Genomic DNA, 16,904 nt, shown 5'->3' with positions numbered 1-16,904 from the left:
AAAAAGAAATGTATTGCTCACAGTTCTGGAGGCTGAGAAGTCTGGGATCGAGACCCTTGCAGACTCAGTGTCTGGCTATTAGGCAGAGCCTTCTTTCTTTCTTTTTCTTTTTTTTTTTTTTTGAGATGGAGTCTCACTGTCGCCCAGGCTGGAGTGCAGTGGCGCCATCTCGGCTCACTGCAAGCTCCACCTCCCGGGCTCATGCCATTCTCCTGCCTTAGCCTCCCGAGTAGCTGGGACTACTGGCACCCGCCACCACGCCCGGCTATTTTTTTATATTTTTAGTAGAGATGTGGTTTCACCATGTTAGCCAGGATAGTCTCGATTTCCTGACCTCGTGATCCGCCCGCCTCGGCCTCCCAAAGTGCTGGGATTACAGGCGTGAGCCACCGGGCCCAGCCTTAGGCAGAGCTTTCTTTCTGTCCTTGCATGGTGAAAAGGTTGTGGGCTGGTGTTCTTCCCCCCAACCCCACCCGCCCCTTTATAAGGCCCCACCCTCATGACTTAAATCACCTCCTAACACCATCACCTTAGGGGTTAGGACTTCCACCTATGAATTTTGGAGGACATCAACATTCAGTCCATAGCCTTTATCTTAGGAGCTAGAGGGGGACTTATAAAGGGCAGAGGTTAGAAAGATGGTGCTTAGGCCGGGCGCAGTGGCTCAAGCCTGTAATCCCAGCACTTTGGGAGGCCGAGACGGGCGGATCACGAGGTCAGGAGATCGAGACCATCCTGGCTAACACGGTGAAACCCCGTCTCTACTAAAAAATACAAAAAACTAGCCGGGCGAAGTGGCGGGTGCCTGTAGTCCCAGCTACTCGGGAGGCTGAGGCAGGAGAATGGCGTGAACCCGAGAGGAGGAGCTTGCAGTGAGCTGAGATCCGGCCACTGCACTCCAGCCTGGGTGACAGAGCAAGACTCCGTCTCAAAAAAAAAAAAAAAAGAAAGATGGTGCTCAATAAACCAGAATATTGGCCAGGCACAGTGGCTCATGCCTGTAATCCCAGCACTTTGGGAGGCTGAGGCAGGCAGATTGCTTGAGCTCAGGGCTTTGAGAACAGCCTGGACAACATGGCAAAACCCCGTCTCTACAAAATATATAAAAATTAGGCAGGCATGGTGGCGCATGCCTGTAGTCCCAGCTACTCAGGAGGCTGAGGTGGAAGAATCACCTGAGCCTGAGGAGGTGGAGGCTGCAGTGAGTCAAGATCTCACCACTGCACTCCAGCCTGGGTGTCACAGTGAGACTCTTGTCAAAAAAAGAAAAATAAAACAAAAAAAACCCAGAATATTATTCTAGCCCAAACCTTGTGATTCTTCTACTTTGGTAACTTTTTGACTATTTGGGGTCATCTAACTCCGGTCGATTGGACAGATATGGTTGATATTGATAGTTTATCCACTTTTGACTAAAACAATAGACTACATACGACTACATTTGAAAACCAAATCCCAACGGGCAGCCAGCAGAGGCTGGGGACTGCCCCAAGCCTGGGCCTACCCAGAGGGTCAGCTGGGGTTGTCAGCCTGCCTGAGCAGGCCCTACGGGTGGGTCCTGCAAGGAAGCGGGCAGGAGTGAGGCAGCTTTGCAGGCACTCCACACCCACTTCAGGAGAACTATCACTTCTCCTCCTGAAGAATACTCTGCTTTTCACCAAAACAGGGCAACATTTGCCTTTGTCACAGATGTTCCTCACTGGAAGCCCCCTGCCAGGACTGTATCTGCTTCGGTATCTTGGTGATGCTGGTAAAAATCGGGAGCAACTTCAAGCGTCCGTTTCACTTGGGGCCAGAGGCTTCCTAACAAGTGGTCGGGGTAAATTGTGGTGAACAAAACAAGATGGAGTATGAAAAGGCCCGAATACGGTTGTCCCTCTGCGCTGGGAGCATTTTGAGAGGATGGGACTCTACCCAGGGATGCTCAGAGGCAAGGGTTCAGGAACAAAAAAGCCTCCATTTGCCTCCCTGTCATAGAGATCTCATCTTCGTGTCCTGGAAAGTGAGTGACACACTCTCCTTCAACCTGGAAAGGCTCCTGCTTAACCGGGACTTCACCCACCTCGAGCCCACCACCCTTTAAGAAAGGGGGTGCCAGTCAGGGCGCGGCGGTGGGGGACAGCGTCTAAAATAAATTAGACCCCATTTCCTAAGCGCCTCTCGACGCCAACTGCCAGTCAACCCCCTCCCCTGAAGCCTGCGGGTTCCCTGCTCACCCCACCTGCGGGTGCCGCCCCTGGTCCCTGGCTCCGGCGAGGGAGGAGCGCGCGCTCGGGTGCGAGCAGGACACGGCCCGGCCGCGCAGGGCGGCGGCGGCGGAGGAGGAGGAGGGCGCTGAAGCCACACCCATCGGCGAGCCGATTCCGGGGCAGCGAGTCGTCGGCCGCCGCGCTCGAGCCTCCGCCCGCACCGAGCCGCGGGACCCGGGCCGTACCGGGGAGGGGCCGCTCCGGGCCGCAGCGCGAGAGCAGCGAGGGGCGGAGGGGACCCGACACCGGGCGGGGCCGGCGGCAGCGACCATGATCGCTTTGTTCAACAAGCTGCTGGACTGGTTCAAGGCCCTATTCTGGAAGGAGGAGATGGAGCTCACGCTGGTCGGGCTTCAGTACTCGGGCAAGACCACCTTCGTCAACGTGATCGCGGTACGAGGGCGTCGGGTGCGGGGTCCCCGGGAGCGGGCCGCGGGTCGGGCCTGTCCCCGCCCGCGCCGCGCCCTGCTGAGCCGGGGTCGCCGCCTGGCATGGCCGGGCACGGCCGGGCGCCGGGCGGGGGAGGAGCTGGCCCCGAGTGCTTGGGGCCTAGTACGGCCCGTGCCGTGGGGGACCGGAGCGGCGCGCGACCCGCTCTCCCACCCGGGCCGGTACTGCACGGCTGGGGGCAAGGGAAGGGGGACTAACAGACAGGGCCGGTGCCACGGGGCAGGCGGCACCGAGGGGCTCTCGAGGCAGGAGGGACCAGCTGCCGGCTGAGACGGGCCCCCTCTGGCCCCCGCGCAAGGGGGCATGACGGAGCGAAAGTGCCCGGGCCTTCCTGTCCCGCGGGTAGAGGGTCACGGGACAGGACGGCCGACAGGCTTGGGGCGGGGGTCTGAGCAAGCCCAGCCCCACCCAGAGGGCTTAACCCCTCTTTGCCGGAACCGGAAGCCCCGGCCCTATTGAGGGGGAGGGGAGGTATCCCCCGGGGGTAGAGAACTCAGCTGAGGCCCTTGGCTCAAGCCCAGACTCCTCCCCAACCTCTCCCCGACCCGCAGTGTCTAGCTGGGGGTCCAGAGAGGATGGCATGGTAACCGGAGTTTGGAGACTCCGTCTGGCTCAGAAGTTGCAGGAGGAGGTGCTCCGGACAAGAGAGGATGAGGTGCAGGGGCACTGCCCGCTGGGGCCTTGGGAGAGTGGCTCTAAGGGCTTTGGGTAGTCAACACTGAAGTGGGTGATTGTAAGTCTTTCAGTGCCAGGGGAGTGGTGGGGAAGGAGTTAAAATCTCTCTCAAAAAAAGGGGAAGATGAGTTCCATGGGTGTGAGCTGAGGCTGCAGTAATGGCTGCGGCCTGCCTGTCAGAGCTAGGCTAGACAGGGCTTGTGGGTCGAGGAAGTGTGGGACAGGGACTGGGGTTGTCCAGGGACCTGGCCCCAGTCCCAAAGCTGAGGTTTCCAACAACTGTGAGTTGGCCAGATAGTGACCAAAGATGCTGATGAGATAGGTCAGCAGAGGAATGTGTCCAGCCAGCCTAGGTACCTCCACCTGTCATGTTGTTGCCCTGCCTTGCAGAAGATGGGCCTCCCGGACAGTTCTCAGCATCCCAGAAGGCAGGGGATGTCACTTCATTGGACCTGAGGCATGAAGGCAGATGGAAGGCTCAAGGGGCGGGCACCCTGATTGAACACTGGCTTCCTTTCCCAAACATGCTCTGCAAATGACCTCTGCCCTTCCTCGACCCAGTGTCTCCTGTCTCCTGTCTCCTGATCTGACAGGGCAAGATCTTCAGGCCAATGCTGCGGTTTTGACACAGTAATTTTCGGAGCTAACGCCCCTGGGCTCTGTCTGCCTAGGCTCTGCCCTTTGGGTCAGAGACCCTCTGGTTAAAGTTGGCATTGACTTAGGCTCTTGGATTCCCAGAGCAGGCACACAACACCTGGACTCTGACCTGACTCTGCAGGCCTAGGTGGCTTGGCTTCTAGGCGTTTAGGTGTGAGAAATGCAGCTGGGCCTAGGTATCTCCTCATTCCCCAGGGTGTTACTACAGCTGTGCTCTGGGACAGGGATCTACAGGTACCCAGGTGGGTTCGGTTTCTGGGTCTGCAGTTGAGCCTTTGACAGGAGGGCCCCCTCTAGACCAGCATCGTATCCAGAGAGTTGGAGACTATAGCAGACCAGAAACAGAACCCAAGAGTCCCAAATTCCCATGCCAGGGTCAAGAGTTTCTGTGATGTACAGGAAAAGTCCCCCATCTGCAGCCCACATGGTCCCCTTTTTTATCTTAAATTTGCCACTTCCGCTGCCACATCTAAAAGAGCAGGCAAGCTAAATTCCCTTCTTTAAAGAGGCTTCCCAAGGAAAACCACCCCGTGTGGGCTGCAGTTGGAATTCCAGTGTCCTGGTCACTCCAGCATTTTTAGCTCCTCTGGGGCTACCACACTGGCATTTCTGCCCACCCCGTGTATAATCACAGTTGAGTGTCTTCCAGTAAGAAACAAAGAGTTGGGAGCCCTGTGCTCTGTTCCTGTGCCTACCACTGGATTTCTGAATTACCTTTGCCTGTTCATTTGGCCTCTGTTTGTCTCAGATCTTTTGGCATTGGGTTTTTTCTACTCACCCTATGAGGTCTAGCTGTAAATAGAAATTGAGTTTAGTGTGTCTAGCTGCTCAGCAGGTTAATATGAGCTGGAAAGAAATTATATACAATGCTTCTACATACCTAAAACATCGGCCAGGCGTGGTGGCTTACGCCTGTAATCCCAGCAATTTGGGAGGCCGAAAACAAAGAACCTAAAACATCCTTTGAGTTCTGAAAAAGTTGTGATGCTAGAAAAGTGGGAGGTGTTTTGCCCTAGGAAACACATTTTCAATAAAAGTGTCAAAGACTGTCCTATGGATTAACTAGTCTTGGAGTGCCCAAGGGGACTTAGGAACAATGGGTGGACATTCTAGGAATGATAGATTTTTTTTTTCTCCTTTTCTTTTTTTTTTTTCTTTTTGAGACAGAGTCTCACTCTATCGCCCAGGCTGGGAGTACAGTGGTGCAAACTCGGCTCACTGCAACCTCCACCTCCCAGGCTCAAGCAATTCTCCTGTCTCAGTCTCCCAAGTAGCTGGGATTACAGGCATACACCACCACGCCTGGCTAATTTTTGTATTTTTAGTAGAGATGGGGTTTTGTCATGTTGGCCAGGCTGGTCTCAAACTCCTGACCTCAGGTGATCTGCCCGCCTCAGCATCCCAAAGTGCTGGGATTACAGGTATGAGCCACCATGTCCAGCCAGATTTTTAACTCAATATAAACAACTTTCTGATAGTTGGAACTGACCCAAGAGGGGATGGGGCAGAAGGGATTGAAGTCTGAGACAAGAGATTGGGCTGCATGACTTCAGGTTAGTTCCAACCTTAAATAAAGAGCTATGAGACAGGGAGGCATTCGCAGCAAAATTAAGTCATAATCTGATTCCACCTTATCTCCAATTCACAGCTGAATAGGACCTACTGGTGCTGGGAAGCCTGGCTCCTTGAAGGCCCTCCTAGCATCCCTCTCTGCTAAGGTCACATTCTGCCAGGCTGGGCTTCTCATTTACTTGGTAGCCTGTGGATCTTCTAGTTGTCAAAGAGCAGTGATGGTTTTCCATGCTATATAGAAACCATTTCGAAGCACGTTGTGAGTCTTATTTACAGTTCCTAAGAGACCGAAACCCTTCTCCCCAATTTTACATTCAGAAACCCTGAGATCCAGAGAAGTTCAAGTTTCTTATCCAAGCACTCCTGGGATGAGAGATAAACAAGAACTGGGCCTCCTTCCTCAGACTCTGTGGATGGGGATGGGGTAGACTGCAGCATGCTGCTGGGGTTTGGGTAATTTCAGCACACTTAATTCTCCCTGCTTAGCCAGAAGAAGCCATTTCCTCTTCCTCAGTGATTCCTACCTTTGGGGCTCTCAGACCTTTTTGATATCTGAGAGGAGTTAGAGATCCTTTCTCCAGAAAAATGTACATACAAACAAAACTTTGCACACACACACACAGATGGTGTACAATTTCAGGGGGTTCAGGGGATCTCTGAAGCCCAACTGTGGGCCTCAGGTTGGAAACCACTGCTGGACCTTGTCATTGGGTGTCAGTCCTGGGTACTCCGTTCTTACATCATCCTAGGGCCCTGACGAATGGGTGGTTCCTGCAGATAAAAGAGAATCGGGCCGGGCGCAGTGGCTCACGCCTATAATCCCAGCACTGTGGGAGGCCGAGGCGGGCAGATCATGAGGTCAGGAGATCGAGACCATCCTGGCCAACATGGTGAAACCCTGTATCTACTAAAAATTTAAAAAAAAAAAAAAAAAAAAATTAGCCAGGCGTGGTGGTGCGCGCCTGTAGTTGCAGCTACTCAGGAGGCTGAGGCAGGACTGCTTGAACCCAGGAGGCAGAGGCTATGGTGAGCCGAGATCCGCCACTGCACTCCTGCCTGGGCGAGAGAGTGAGACTCTGTCTCAAAAAAAAAAAAAAAAGAGGGGGTGGGGGAGGAATCGAAGCACTCTTATCAGGGGTCTTCATGTGGACTTGGAGGCATGAAATAAGAGCCAATCATCTACATCTTGGCTAATGGTCAGGGCCCCTGATTTCTTCATGTAACCCAAGGCAAATTATTCCTGCCAGCTGGTGGGAGAAAAGGGCATTGGTAAAGGAACAGGGCTTGACTGGGCACTGTGGCTCACCCCTGTAATCCCAGCACTTTGGGAGGCCCAGGTAGGTGGGTCACTTGAGGTCAGGAGTTTAAGACTATCCTGGCCAATGTGGTGAAACCCTGTCTCTACTAAAAATACAAAAATTAGCTGGGTGTAGTGGTACATGCCTGTGGTCTCAGCTACCGGGGAGGCTGAGGCAGGAGACTCGCTTGAGCCCAGAAGGCAGAGGCTGCAGTGAGCTGAGATTGCATCATTGCACTCCAGCCTAGGCGATAGAGTGAGACTGTCTCAAAAAAAAAAAAGAAAAGGAACAGGGCTATCACCCTCAGGTTCAAAGTTGAGTGAGCCCCATCTCTTTTTTTTTTTTTTTCTTGAGCCAGAGTCTTGCTCTGTCACCCAGGCTAGAGTGCAATGGCATGATCTCAGCTCACTGCAACCTCTGCCTCCTGGGTTCAAGTGATTCTCCCACCTCAGCCTCCCAGGTAGCTGGGATTACAGGCACGTGCCACCACGCCCAGCTAATTTTTTTGTATTTTTAGTAGAGACGGGGTTTCACCGTGTTGGCCATGCTGGTCTCGAACTCCTGACTTCGTGATCCACTCCCTCAGTCTCCCAAAGTGCTGGGATTACAGGTGTGAGCCACTGCACCCGGCTGAGCCCCATCTCTTTAGCCCAGGGGATAAGCAGAAGTGTCCTACCCGTGAACATGGAGATATGACCTGAGAGGGAGTTGGGTCTGGCCTTATTTGAAGCTTGCAAGTGGTTTAGAAGAATCCAGAAATCTTAGAGACAATACAGAATGGATTTTGGAAAATGGAATTACAGTCAACCCCCCAGTATTCAGCAAACATTTACTAATGGGGGTCCTCTCCCAGGAAGTGTTCCTTCTAGTGAGGAGACACATACATCAGTAAGCAGACAATATAGAGTGTGGGTTATCCTTCCCAACAACTGGAGTACAGTACAAATAAACCCAACCATGGATAATCCCGAAATTGCTTGGCGTGCGCTGCATTTTCAGGAAGACCAATATACTCTGCCCCAAAAAGTTTGACTTTTTTGGTTGGAAAATGCGTCTGCTTTCTTGAGATCCTCCTTAACTGTTAGAACATGACTTGCCTCAAGTTCTCTTCCTGGGAGGTAATTTCTTCCTCCTCTCCACTGGAGAGAAAGTAGCATCAGTTACTACAGAGAGACGTAGGTTAGACTTGAGGAAGAATTTTCCCCTAGTCTAGGCAGAGAGAGAGAGACTGATAAAAGTGGGTCTCTTCACAGGGCATCCCCGAGTGTAGGCGGGACACATAGGCTGGTGATAGCCCATCCTGCCTAAAAGCACGGGACATGCAAGAGTACCCACGGTGGGAAGCCTAGGACGCTCTGGCCTGGCCTCTGCATGGTTCTTGCAGCCTCTTGGTCTGTGGCCAGGACATGTCGATTTTTGCACCGTTTCCCATTCTGAGTCTTCTTTCCAGTCAGGACAGTTCAACGAGGACATGATCCCCACCGTGGGTTTCAACATGCGCAAAATCACCAAAGGGAATGTGACTATCAAGGTGAGGGCTCGGAAGTTAGGGGGTGCAGAGGACTCTGTGTGTGTGTGTTGGGGAGGGCAATGGAGGCCCCTGGGAGGAGCGAGCTCAAGTGGGGCAGAGGCCAGGGTCCCCCTGCTGAGGAGCTGGGAAAAGACGGTAGAAGACTTCTAAGGTAGACGGAGAGGTGGGTGGAGAGGGGGGAGAACTGGAGAGAAAGCCGGGGAGGCAGAGGAGAGTAGGGCAGGGTAGGAGGGGGCATTTGAGACCATTTTGGTGGCCTGCCCACTACTGAGGCTATCTCACCCGCTTCTTGCTCAGCTCTGGGACATTGGGGGACAGCCGCGTTTCCGCAGCATGTGGGAGCGCTACTGCCGAGGAGTGAGCGCCATCGTGTAAGTACACGGGAGGCATCCCCAGACTCCAGCCTTACCTGGCTCCCCTAGCCCTGCTACCTTCGAGGACCTCAGAGGCGCAGGGTTGTATTAGACATAATCCTCAGTTCATGACACAGTGTCGGTCCGTGGCCTGCCTTTATTTTGCATGCTGCTCGTTTCTTATTGGATAAATGCCCTGAGCGCTCACTACCCAATCTAAGAAACAGACACCTGTGCGTTCTCTTCATTAACTGTCTCCCTCCCCTCAACCCAAGTCACCACTGTCTTGAATTTTGTGTGATTTAAATGATTCTTTTTTTTTTTTTTTTTTTTTGAGATGGAGTTTTGCTCTTGTTGCCCAGGCTGGAGTGCAATGGCGTGATCTTGGCTCACTGCAACCTCCTGCCTCCCAGGTTCAAGCAATTCTCCTGCCTCAGCCTCCTGAGTAGCTGGGATTACAGGCATACTCCATCACGCCTAGCTAATTTTGTGTTTTTCATAGAGACGGGGTTTCTCCATGTTGGTTAGGCTGGTCTCGAACTCCCGACCTCAGGTGATCTGCCCATCTCAGCCTCCCAAATTACATGCATAAACCCTGCGCCCAGCCCTCTCTTGCTTTTTAAAAATAATGTTTTTCTGGCTGAGCATGGTGCCACACACCTGTAATCCCAGCTACTTGGGAGGCTAAGGCAGGAAGATTGCTTGAGCCCAGGAGTTGGCCAGCCTAGGCAACATAGCAAGATCCTGTCTTTAAAAAAATAAAATAAAATAAATTTTAAACATTGAAAAATGGCAGGGCACAGTGGGAGGCCAAGGCAGGCAGATCACTTGAGATCAGAAGTTCAAAACCAACCTGGGTAACATGGCGCAACCCTATATCTACAAAAGTACAAAAATTAGCTGAGCCTGGTGGCACGCACCTGTAGTCCCACCTACTCAGACGACTGAGGCGGGAGGATCTCTTGAGTCCGGGAAGCTGAGGCTGCAATGAGCTGTAATTGCACCACTGCACTCTACCCTGGATGACAGAGTGAGACCCTGTCTCAAAAACTAATAGGCCGGGTGCGGTGGCTCACACCTGTAATCCCAGCACTTTGGGAGCCCAAGGCGGGTGGATCACAAGGTCAGGAGATCGAGGCCATCCTGGCTAACATGGTAAAACCCCATCTCCACTGAAAATAGAAAAAATTAGCCATGCGTGGCGGCATGCGCCTGTAGTCCCAGCTACTTGGGAGGTTGAGGCAGGAGAATCGCTTGAACCTGGCAGGCGGAGGTGGCAGTGAGCTGAGATTGCACCACTGCACTCCAGCCTGGCAACAGAGTGAGACTCCATCTCAAAAATGATATTAATAATAATAATAAAATGTATTACATATATATGCCCAAACAATAGATTGTTTAGAATAAACAATAGGTTGCTTTTTAACCTGATAACAAAAAGTATCTTGCTAAAAGAAATCTTCTAAGGTTTCCTTTGCTTTTTTCACTCTAACCTTATTTAGTCTTTCCATGAAAACATAAGTGGGTCACTTTGAGAGGGTCTTACAGCTAATTCCAGAGGGCCCATGCTTTTCCACATGAGTAATGGCTTCCCCAGAGTAGCACTTGGAGGCTAATGGCAGGCCCCAGGATTCCCCGCAGCTGTTCACTCCCATAGACTCAGAAAACATCCGAAGAGCACCTGCCTTGAGCCAGGCCAGGTAGCCCATGGATCCTGAAGTGACCAAGCTGCAACAGATGCTTTGGCCTCCAAGCAGCAGCTCCTTCTCTTCCTTGCACCACCCCAGCCTGTGGTGTCAACATGCTTGTCCCCACCCTGCCCTTTTCCCCAGGTACATGGTGGATGCTGCTGACCAGGAGAAGATTGAGGCCTCTAAGAACGAGCTCCACAACCTACTGGACAAACCTCAGCTGCAGGGCATCCCGGTCAGCAGACCTGTGGGAGCGGGATGGGGAGGGAGCTCGGCTGGGAAGTCACTGGGGGCAGGTAAAAGCCAGGCATAGTAGGGGCGCAGAGAGGAAACGGGACCCAGGAGGCCAGCTCACCACCCAGACAACCTGGGCACAGCTGCCCTAGACCTCATCCTCACCCTCGCTTCTCCATAGGTCTTAGTCCTGGGTAACAAGCGAGACCTTCCGGGAGCATTGGATGAGAAGGAGCTGATTGAGAAAATGTGAGTTGGGTGGCTCTTTATATTACTTTCTGCTCTCCCAATTCCCCAGCCACCAGTCCAACAGCCTAGGCTTGCTGCTGTTCTTAGTATTAGCCACACGGTGGCAGCAGAGCCCACCTTTTCAGGCACCTCACCCTACCCATTGTAGCCTCTTAAGAAAAAGGCCCTGCTGTCCCCTAGTCCCAGGCCCCCTGGATGTGCGTAGCCTCAGTGGACTCTACTCTGGTTTCCCCCAGGAATCTGTCTGCCATCCAGGACCGAGAGATCTGCTGCTACTCCATCTCCTGCAAAGAAAAGGACAACATTGGTGCGTAGGATTGGGGAAAGGGGAGGAGAGGGGAGAGGCATTTCTGGGTGTTTTAGTGGCTCTCAAAGGTTCTCGCTCCACAACTTTCCTTTAAGTCCAAAGCTCTGTGGCTCTTGGGTAGAAAAGGCAGCCGGGCGGCCCAGATTCTGGGCACTGTCCCAGCTCGTCCCCAAGTGGTTGTATGATCTTGGGGTTGAAATCGATCCCTGCTCTGGGCTTCACCGCCTCACTTCTAAGATTCCAGGGCTGGACCCTGTGATTCTCAGGTCCCTGCTGGCTCTGACATGCTGTGGCTCTGTCTCTTTCCCAGCACCTGGATTCCGCTACTACTTGTTCAGGGCCGTGTGGCGCTTGCCAGCTCTGGACTTCTTGTTTGTTTGTTTTTGAGAAAGTGTCTCGCTCTGTCACCCAGGCTGGAGTTCCGTGGAGTGATCATAGCTCACTGCAGCCTCCAACTCCACTCCTGGGTTCCAGCAATCCTCCCACCTGAGCGTCCCACGTAGCTGGGACTCCAAGTGTGCGCCATCCCTCCTGGCACCTCTGGACTTGTGATACCCTTAGGTTTGGTTTCTTAGGCCTCTGCTGCCCCAGCATGGCCAGCACTTGCAGGCCTTATAAGCTGTTCTCTTTTCGCCTCTCAGACATCACCCTACAGTGGCTTATTCAACACTCAAAGTCACGGAGAAGCTGAGACTCCAGCCCTTCTCCCTCAGACCAGGGACCGTCGTCATCTAAACCTGAAGCCGAGCTCCCCGCCCCCCCCCCCCCCGTCGTCCCCCTAAGCCCACCCCTCCTCACCCAGTGTGAGGAGGGCCCTCTGGGGACCCCAGAGTCCTGTTCTGCTGAGGTTTGAACTCCTGTTTTTATTGTAAAATACATTGCCCCCCATTCTGGTCCCCTAACTTCTCACCCTTCCCCGCTGCCTTTGTCCCATCACCCAGCCCTGCCTCCCTCCCAACAACCCTGGGCCACAGCCCCCGCCCCTGGCTTTTCCCTGGCCCACTCCTGCACCTCCCTTTTCAACACTCTCTGTTATCGTCCTGTGTGTACAGTATATATATGTATATATATTTTAATTTTTTAATTTAAGCAAAGACTAAAATCAACCATTTGATGCTGCAGGGCATCCCTTTCAGGACCTGGGAGGGGGCAGAGTCTGGAGAAAAGGAGGGAGACGCAGGTGGACTTGGGGCAAGTTCAGATCAGGAGAGGTGGAGACTGGCACCTGCGGCAGGTACCAGCCTGGGCACTGGTGGCCGCCCCCCTGTCCCGTGTGTTTCCACCGCCCAGTCTGGCTTGTCCTGGCAGTGCTTGAACCCCACAGGCTAGCAGGGGCCTCCGGGGGCCCCTCCCCTCAGTCCCCAGCCTGGGTAGAGCCACCAGGTACGACCAGGTACCAGAAACCACCAGGTGCACGGGGCAGAAAGCCAGCATCCATGCCCCAGCAGCCCCCTCCTGCCTGCTCCTGGCTCCCAGCTCCCGCCCCTCCCCAGGGCCCCCACCTCCACGGCCCACTTCATTTTCTGTTCTCATTTTGCAGAGTTGCACAAGGAGAGAACTCAGCATGGGGGGTTGGTTCTTGGGTTCTGTTTGTTTATTTGTTTAATTTAATGATTTGTAAAGTGATGTTCCTCTTCCTTTTTTACACTTTTCAGCTCATATTTAACCTCTGTTTGGAAAATGATTCTTGTAACTGTACATTTTTTTGCCTCCTAATAACAATGACAACAACAAAAATAAATGACCAGTTTTGTGTTGGGGGGGTGTATGGTGCCGGTTACTTCTCCGCAGTTGGCATGGGTTGCCACAGGGCCACCAGCACACCCCTGCACACTGGGCACCAACAGAGCCACGGAGCGCGAGCACGTGCCCGCCCGGGGAGCACAATGGCGCTGCACAAAACGGCCTCCCACACGTGCGTCCAGGCTCTTGCGCCACCTCCTTCTCATTCTCTTTTCAGACTTTCATGTAGCCAGCTTTGAGCCAGCAGCTGCCACGTGGGGCTGCAAAGCTCTGTTGAGGGAACTGCCCAGGACTGGGTAGAGGTGGCAAGGGACAGGGCTGGGTGCTGTTTTGTGTGCGAACTGAGCTGCGCTCTCCTTAGGCCCAGTTCAGGCCTCAGCCCCTCTTTCCCAGGCCCTGGATCTCACCGGCAGCCAAGGTTGAGCCAGAACCAGCACCCTGTCCTTCTGGCCCCCAGTTCCTACCCCAGAACCAGTTAACTGTGCTCCAGGGGTAGGGCTGGGCCCACAGAGCCTGGGGGAGTGTCACCGCCTTTGCTGCCTCTCAGTGCCAATGCTATGGGTTTCCTGGTAGGAGGCCTGCCCTCGCTCCTCTGCCTGATTCTAGTCGGCCCCCCCGCCCACCACCTCACCGTTCACCGTCAGACTGGTCCTCCCTCGGCACTGCTCACAGCTGCTGCCTCAGAGCCTGGTGGCCCTGCCTGCTCAAATCCGAGGCCATCTTGACCCAGTTTCACAGTAAGCCCCACCTCCTCCCGCTCCACCTCCCTCGGCCTCTCCTTCACCCTGGAAAATGGAGCAGGCCCCTGCAGAACACCCCAGCCCTTCTCACCCCTCCCACTGCAGGAAAAAGGAGCCAAATTGTCCCGTAGTCCTGGGAGTGGGGATCTTGACTCCTCATCCTGGGCCCCCCAGCCCCTCACCTTCATTGGTGCCCAGAGCTTCCTCCTGGAGGCAGTCATCAGACCTGTCAGAGCAGTGCCCTGCCTGGAGAGGCAGTTCCCCACTGCTGGAGAGTTGGAGGAAAGAATGTGGATGGAATTTGGCATCTGAAGCTAAGTGATTCTAGGGTACTTCCCAACTCCTAAGGAAAATGGGACATGCCCTCTTGGCTAAGGAGGTTGAAGGGGGGCCAGGGCTCTGTCCCCTGCCCTCTCCTGGCTGCAAGCTTGTCTGGGTTTGCCCTGGGCCTGGGATCCTGGGAGAGGACCAGCAATCTCACTCATCTGGGGCTGTTTCCAGGCCGAGGTGCCTTTCTAGATCCTGTGATCCTCAGTGAGGACTGAGGTTTGAGATAAGACACCTGGTTACCAGGAAGCAAGCGAGCATCCTCCTTCCAGAGTGCCGGCATGCAGCAGGTACTAATAAGACTTAAAGAATTTGTTCAAGAGCCAGGTGCAGTGGTTCATACCTGTAATCCCAGCACTTTGGGAGCCCAAGGTAGGAGAATCACTTGAGTCCGGGAGTTTGAGACCAGCCTGAACAAAATAGTGAGACCCTATCTCTACAAGTAATCAAAAATTAGCCAGGCGTGGTAGTGCACACCTGCAGTCCCAGCTACTCAGGAAGCTGAGGCAGGAGAATTGTGTGAGCCCAGGAAACAGAGGCTGTAATGAGCTATGATCACACCACAGCACTCAGCTTGAGTGACAGAGTGAGCTCCTGTTTCAAAAAATAAGTGTTCAGCCAGGCATGGTGGTACACACCTGTAGTCCCAGCTACTCAGGAGGCTGAGGCAGGAAGACTGCTTGAGCCCAGGAGTTCAAAGCCAGCCTGGGCAACATAGTAAGACCCCCCCAACTCTTAAAAAAAAAAAACACACACACACACACAACCTATTAAAGGTGAACAGGGAACAGACCATGAGTATAGGTAATTTGTCATGTTTGGGGCCCTTTGATGCCAAAACCTGGATGCATTTAAGAATCCCCTGGCCAAGCTTGCTCCATCACACTGGAGAATTGAATTCCCAAAGGGGAGGAAGGAATAAAAGGTTTGGGGCACTATGCAAAGTGCTTTATGTATCTTATCTCATTAAATGACCATACTCCTCTGTGAAGGACAGATTATTCCCATTTTGCAGATGAGGAAGCTGAGACTAGGTTTAAGTAATTGCACTCAGGTTCCAAGATAAGTGATGAGAAGGAGACTCCCAAGTGGAGCAGGGAGACGCAGTGGATTTCAGGCTCCCCTCATCCCCGTAACCTGGCATCAGGATCTGAGGGCTGGTCTGAAGTCTGCCCTTGGGTGAGCAAGCATGTCAGTGGCATCTCAGAGCATCCCAGCTCAAGTCCACCGCCCACCATGTGCCAACCCCCCCCCGCAAGCCTAGGACCCCGAAGCAACAAACCCTACATTGTTCCCCCAGCTGGCCCAGGCTGCGGGGACAGTGGCTCTTTCCCAAGACTGCTGGCCTGCTGACTGATTCTGCAAGCCATTCACATTGGCAGGCCTGGGAGGTGGCAGTGGCAGAGCCTTGGAGCCACGATCTCTCCCCCTTCATCTCTGAGTCGACCAACCAGCAGGAGGGAGAGGCGGAGGGCACCCTTTGTGGAGGAGGACTCCTAAACAGGATGTTGAGGGGTCTGCCTCCCCTGCCCTGGACTTCACCTCAGTTCACCCAGCCCCTTCCTGCATCCCTTAGGAAGCTGGTGGTGCCTCCAGGCCTGGCGGGGGGTGGAGAAGGAGTTGGGGAAATGGGGAGGAAATGGTCCCTAGGAGCTTCAGCGTGACAGGCCTGCCTTTGGTCCTCTCTCCAACCTGCTCCCCCAGCCATCTGAAGTTTCTACAGACAGAGCTGGGGACTTCAGTCACCGTGGCAACAGGTCTGCTGAGAAATGGGTGGGTGTCACTCCCCAGCACAAAGGGTGTGCGCATGGCGGCGCCATCACCTAGCAACGGCCTCCCTCTCTCTTGGCGGCATCACCCGCCCTGGGGGTGGGTGCCAGGGAGAGAGAACAAGGCCGTTAAGATCCCCAGGAGAGGGGGAGGGAAGCTTGGGTACAGGGCAGGCTGAGGCCAAGGAGTGTGGGTGGGTGGACAGAGGAGAATGGAGCCCCGGGTGCTCGGAACCCCTGCCTCTGCCCGTCCCTGGGCCCCCGGGACCCTTCCTGAGGCCTCGTGTGGAAGTTCTAGGTAGGCCTGGTGGGCAGAAGTCTGGCGGGACCCAGGACAGAGCTTCAGACAGGGGCGGCGGTTCTGAGGAAAGCTGAGCTCCCAGGCAGGGAGTGATTGGCAGCCTGGCTGAGGCATCACTTCTGTTTGATGCTGTGCCAGCTTCCCAGGGACCCACAAGGCTAATGGTGCCCTCTGGAAGGGCCCAGAGGTGGGGCTGGGGGAAGTGGGACTTCAAGGGCAAGACCCCACAGGAGGAGCTGCATGAAGCGTCTGCTGGGGGCAGTGGGAGCTCTGGCGGGAAGGGTGGTGCAGTGGGGGCTGGGCCGGGGCAGGCCGGGGCAGGCAGCTGGGCCGTCTACAGGCAAAACAGTCCATTCTAAGAAACTGAACAAGAGCAGCTCTCAGAGTGACAAAGGTTGGGAAGTCCTGGGGCTCACAGAGGAAAGAGCACTGGCCTCCCTCCAAGGGGGGCTTTGTGGAGAGAGGGCATAGCAGAGACGAGGGCTCCAGGAGAGAGATTTTCCAGGCTTTTGACTTCCCAAGGAGCATGGGGTTTAGACCAGGATGAGGACTTAGGTCTCCCGGCTCCCCGAGCCCTCCATCCTCTCTGTCCCTCAAAAGCCATAAAACCCTTGGAGTCCCCAGAGCCACAGGGCTGTTCTGAACATCAGCCACAGGCCAGGCCAGGTCAGCAGAAATTCCCCTAGGCATTGCCAGGCCAGGAAGGCCCAGGTGCATCTGGGCCCTGCCAGAATGTGGCACAAGAAAGTGGATGGGTG

General features: G+C 54.3%; 2 protein-coding genes across 34 annotated transcripts in view; one reads left to right on the top strand and one right to left on the bottom strand.

Annotated features, from left to right (window-relative positions):
- LOC135969533 (receptor-type tyrosine-protein phosphatase V-like) overlaps window positions 1-2,327 on the bottom strand; it is a 42,922-nt gene extending 40,595 nt beyond the window's left edge. For all 33 annotated transcript variants that reach the window (XM_074032753.1, XM_074032848.1, XM_074032746.1 and 30 more), the window contains exon 1: window positions 2,222-2,327. The gene's annotated coding sequence lies outside the window, so the exon portion shown is untranslated. The remainder of the gene's footprint in view (window positions 1-2,221) is intronic.
- Window positions 2,328-2,354: 27 nt separating this feature from the next.
- Window positions 2,355-13,023, top strand: ARL8A (ARF like GTPase 8A). The gene is made up of 7 exons (XM_005540422.5): window positions 2,355-2,642; window positions 8,352-8,432; window positions 8,730-8,803; window positions 10,618-10,711; window positions 10,892-10,959; window positions 11,196-11,266; window positions 11,908-13,023. The coding sequence occupies exons 1-7, from the start codon at window positions 2,520-2,522 to the stop codon at window positions 11,955-11,957; spliced, it is 561 nt and encodes a 186-aa protein (XP_005540479.1). The 5' UTR covers window positions 2,355-2,519; the 3' UTR covers window positions 11,958-13,023.
- Window positions 13,024-16,904: the final 3,881 nt, after the last annotated feature.

The sequence above is a fragment of the Macaca fascicularis genome, chromosome 1 (genome assembly GCF_037993035.2).
Source record: "Macaca fascicularis isolate 582-1 chromosome 1, T2T-MFA8v1.1".
NCBI classification, from domain to species: domain Eukaryota; kingdom Metazoa; phylum Chordata; class Mammalia; order Primates; family Cercopithecidae; genus Macaca; species Macaca fascicularis.
The sequence above is the reverse complement of the archived record's forward strand: the minus strand, read 5'-3'. Positions and strand labels throughout refer to the sequence as shown.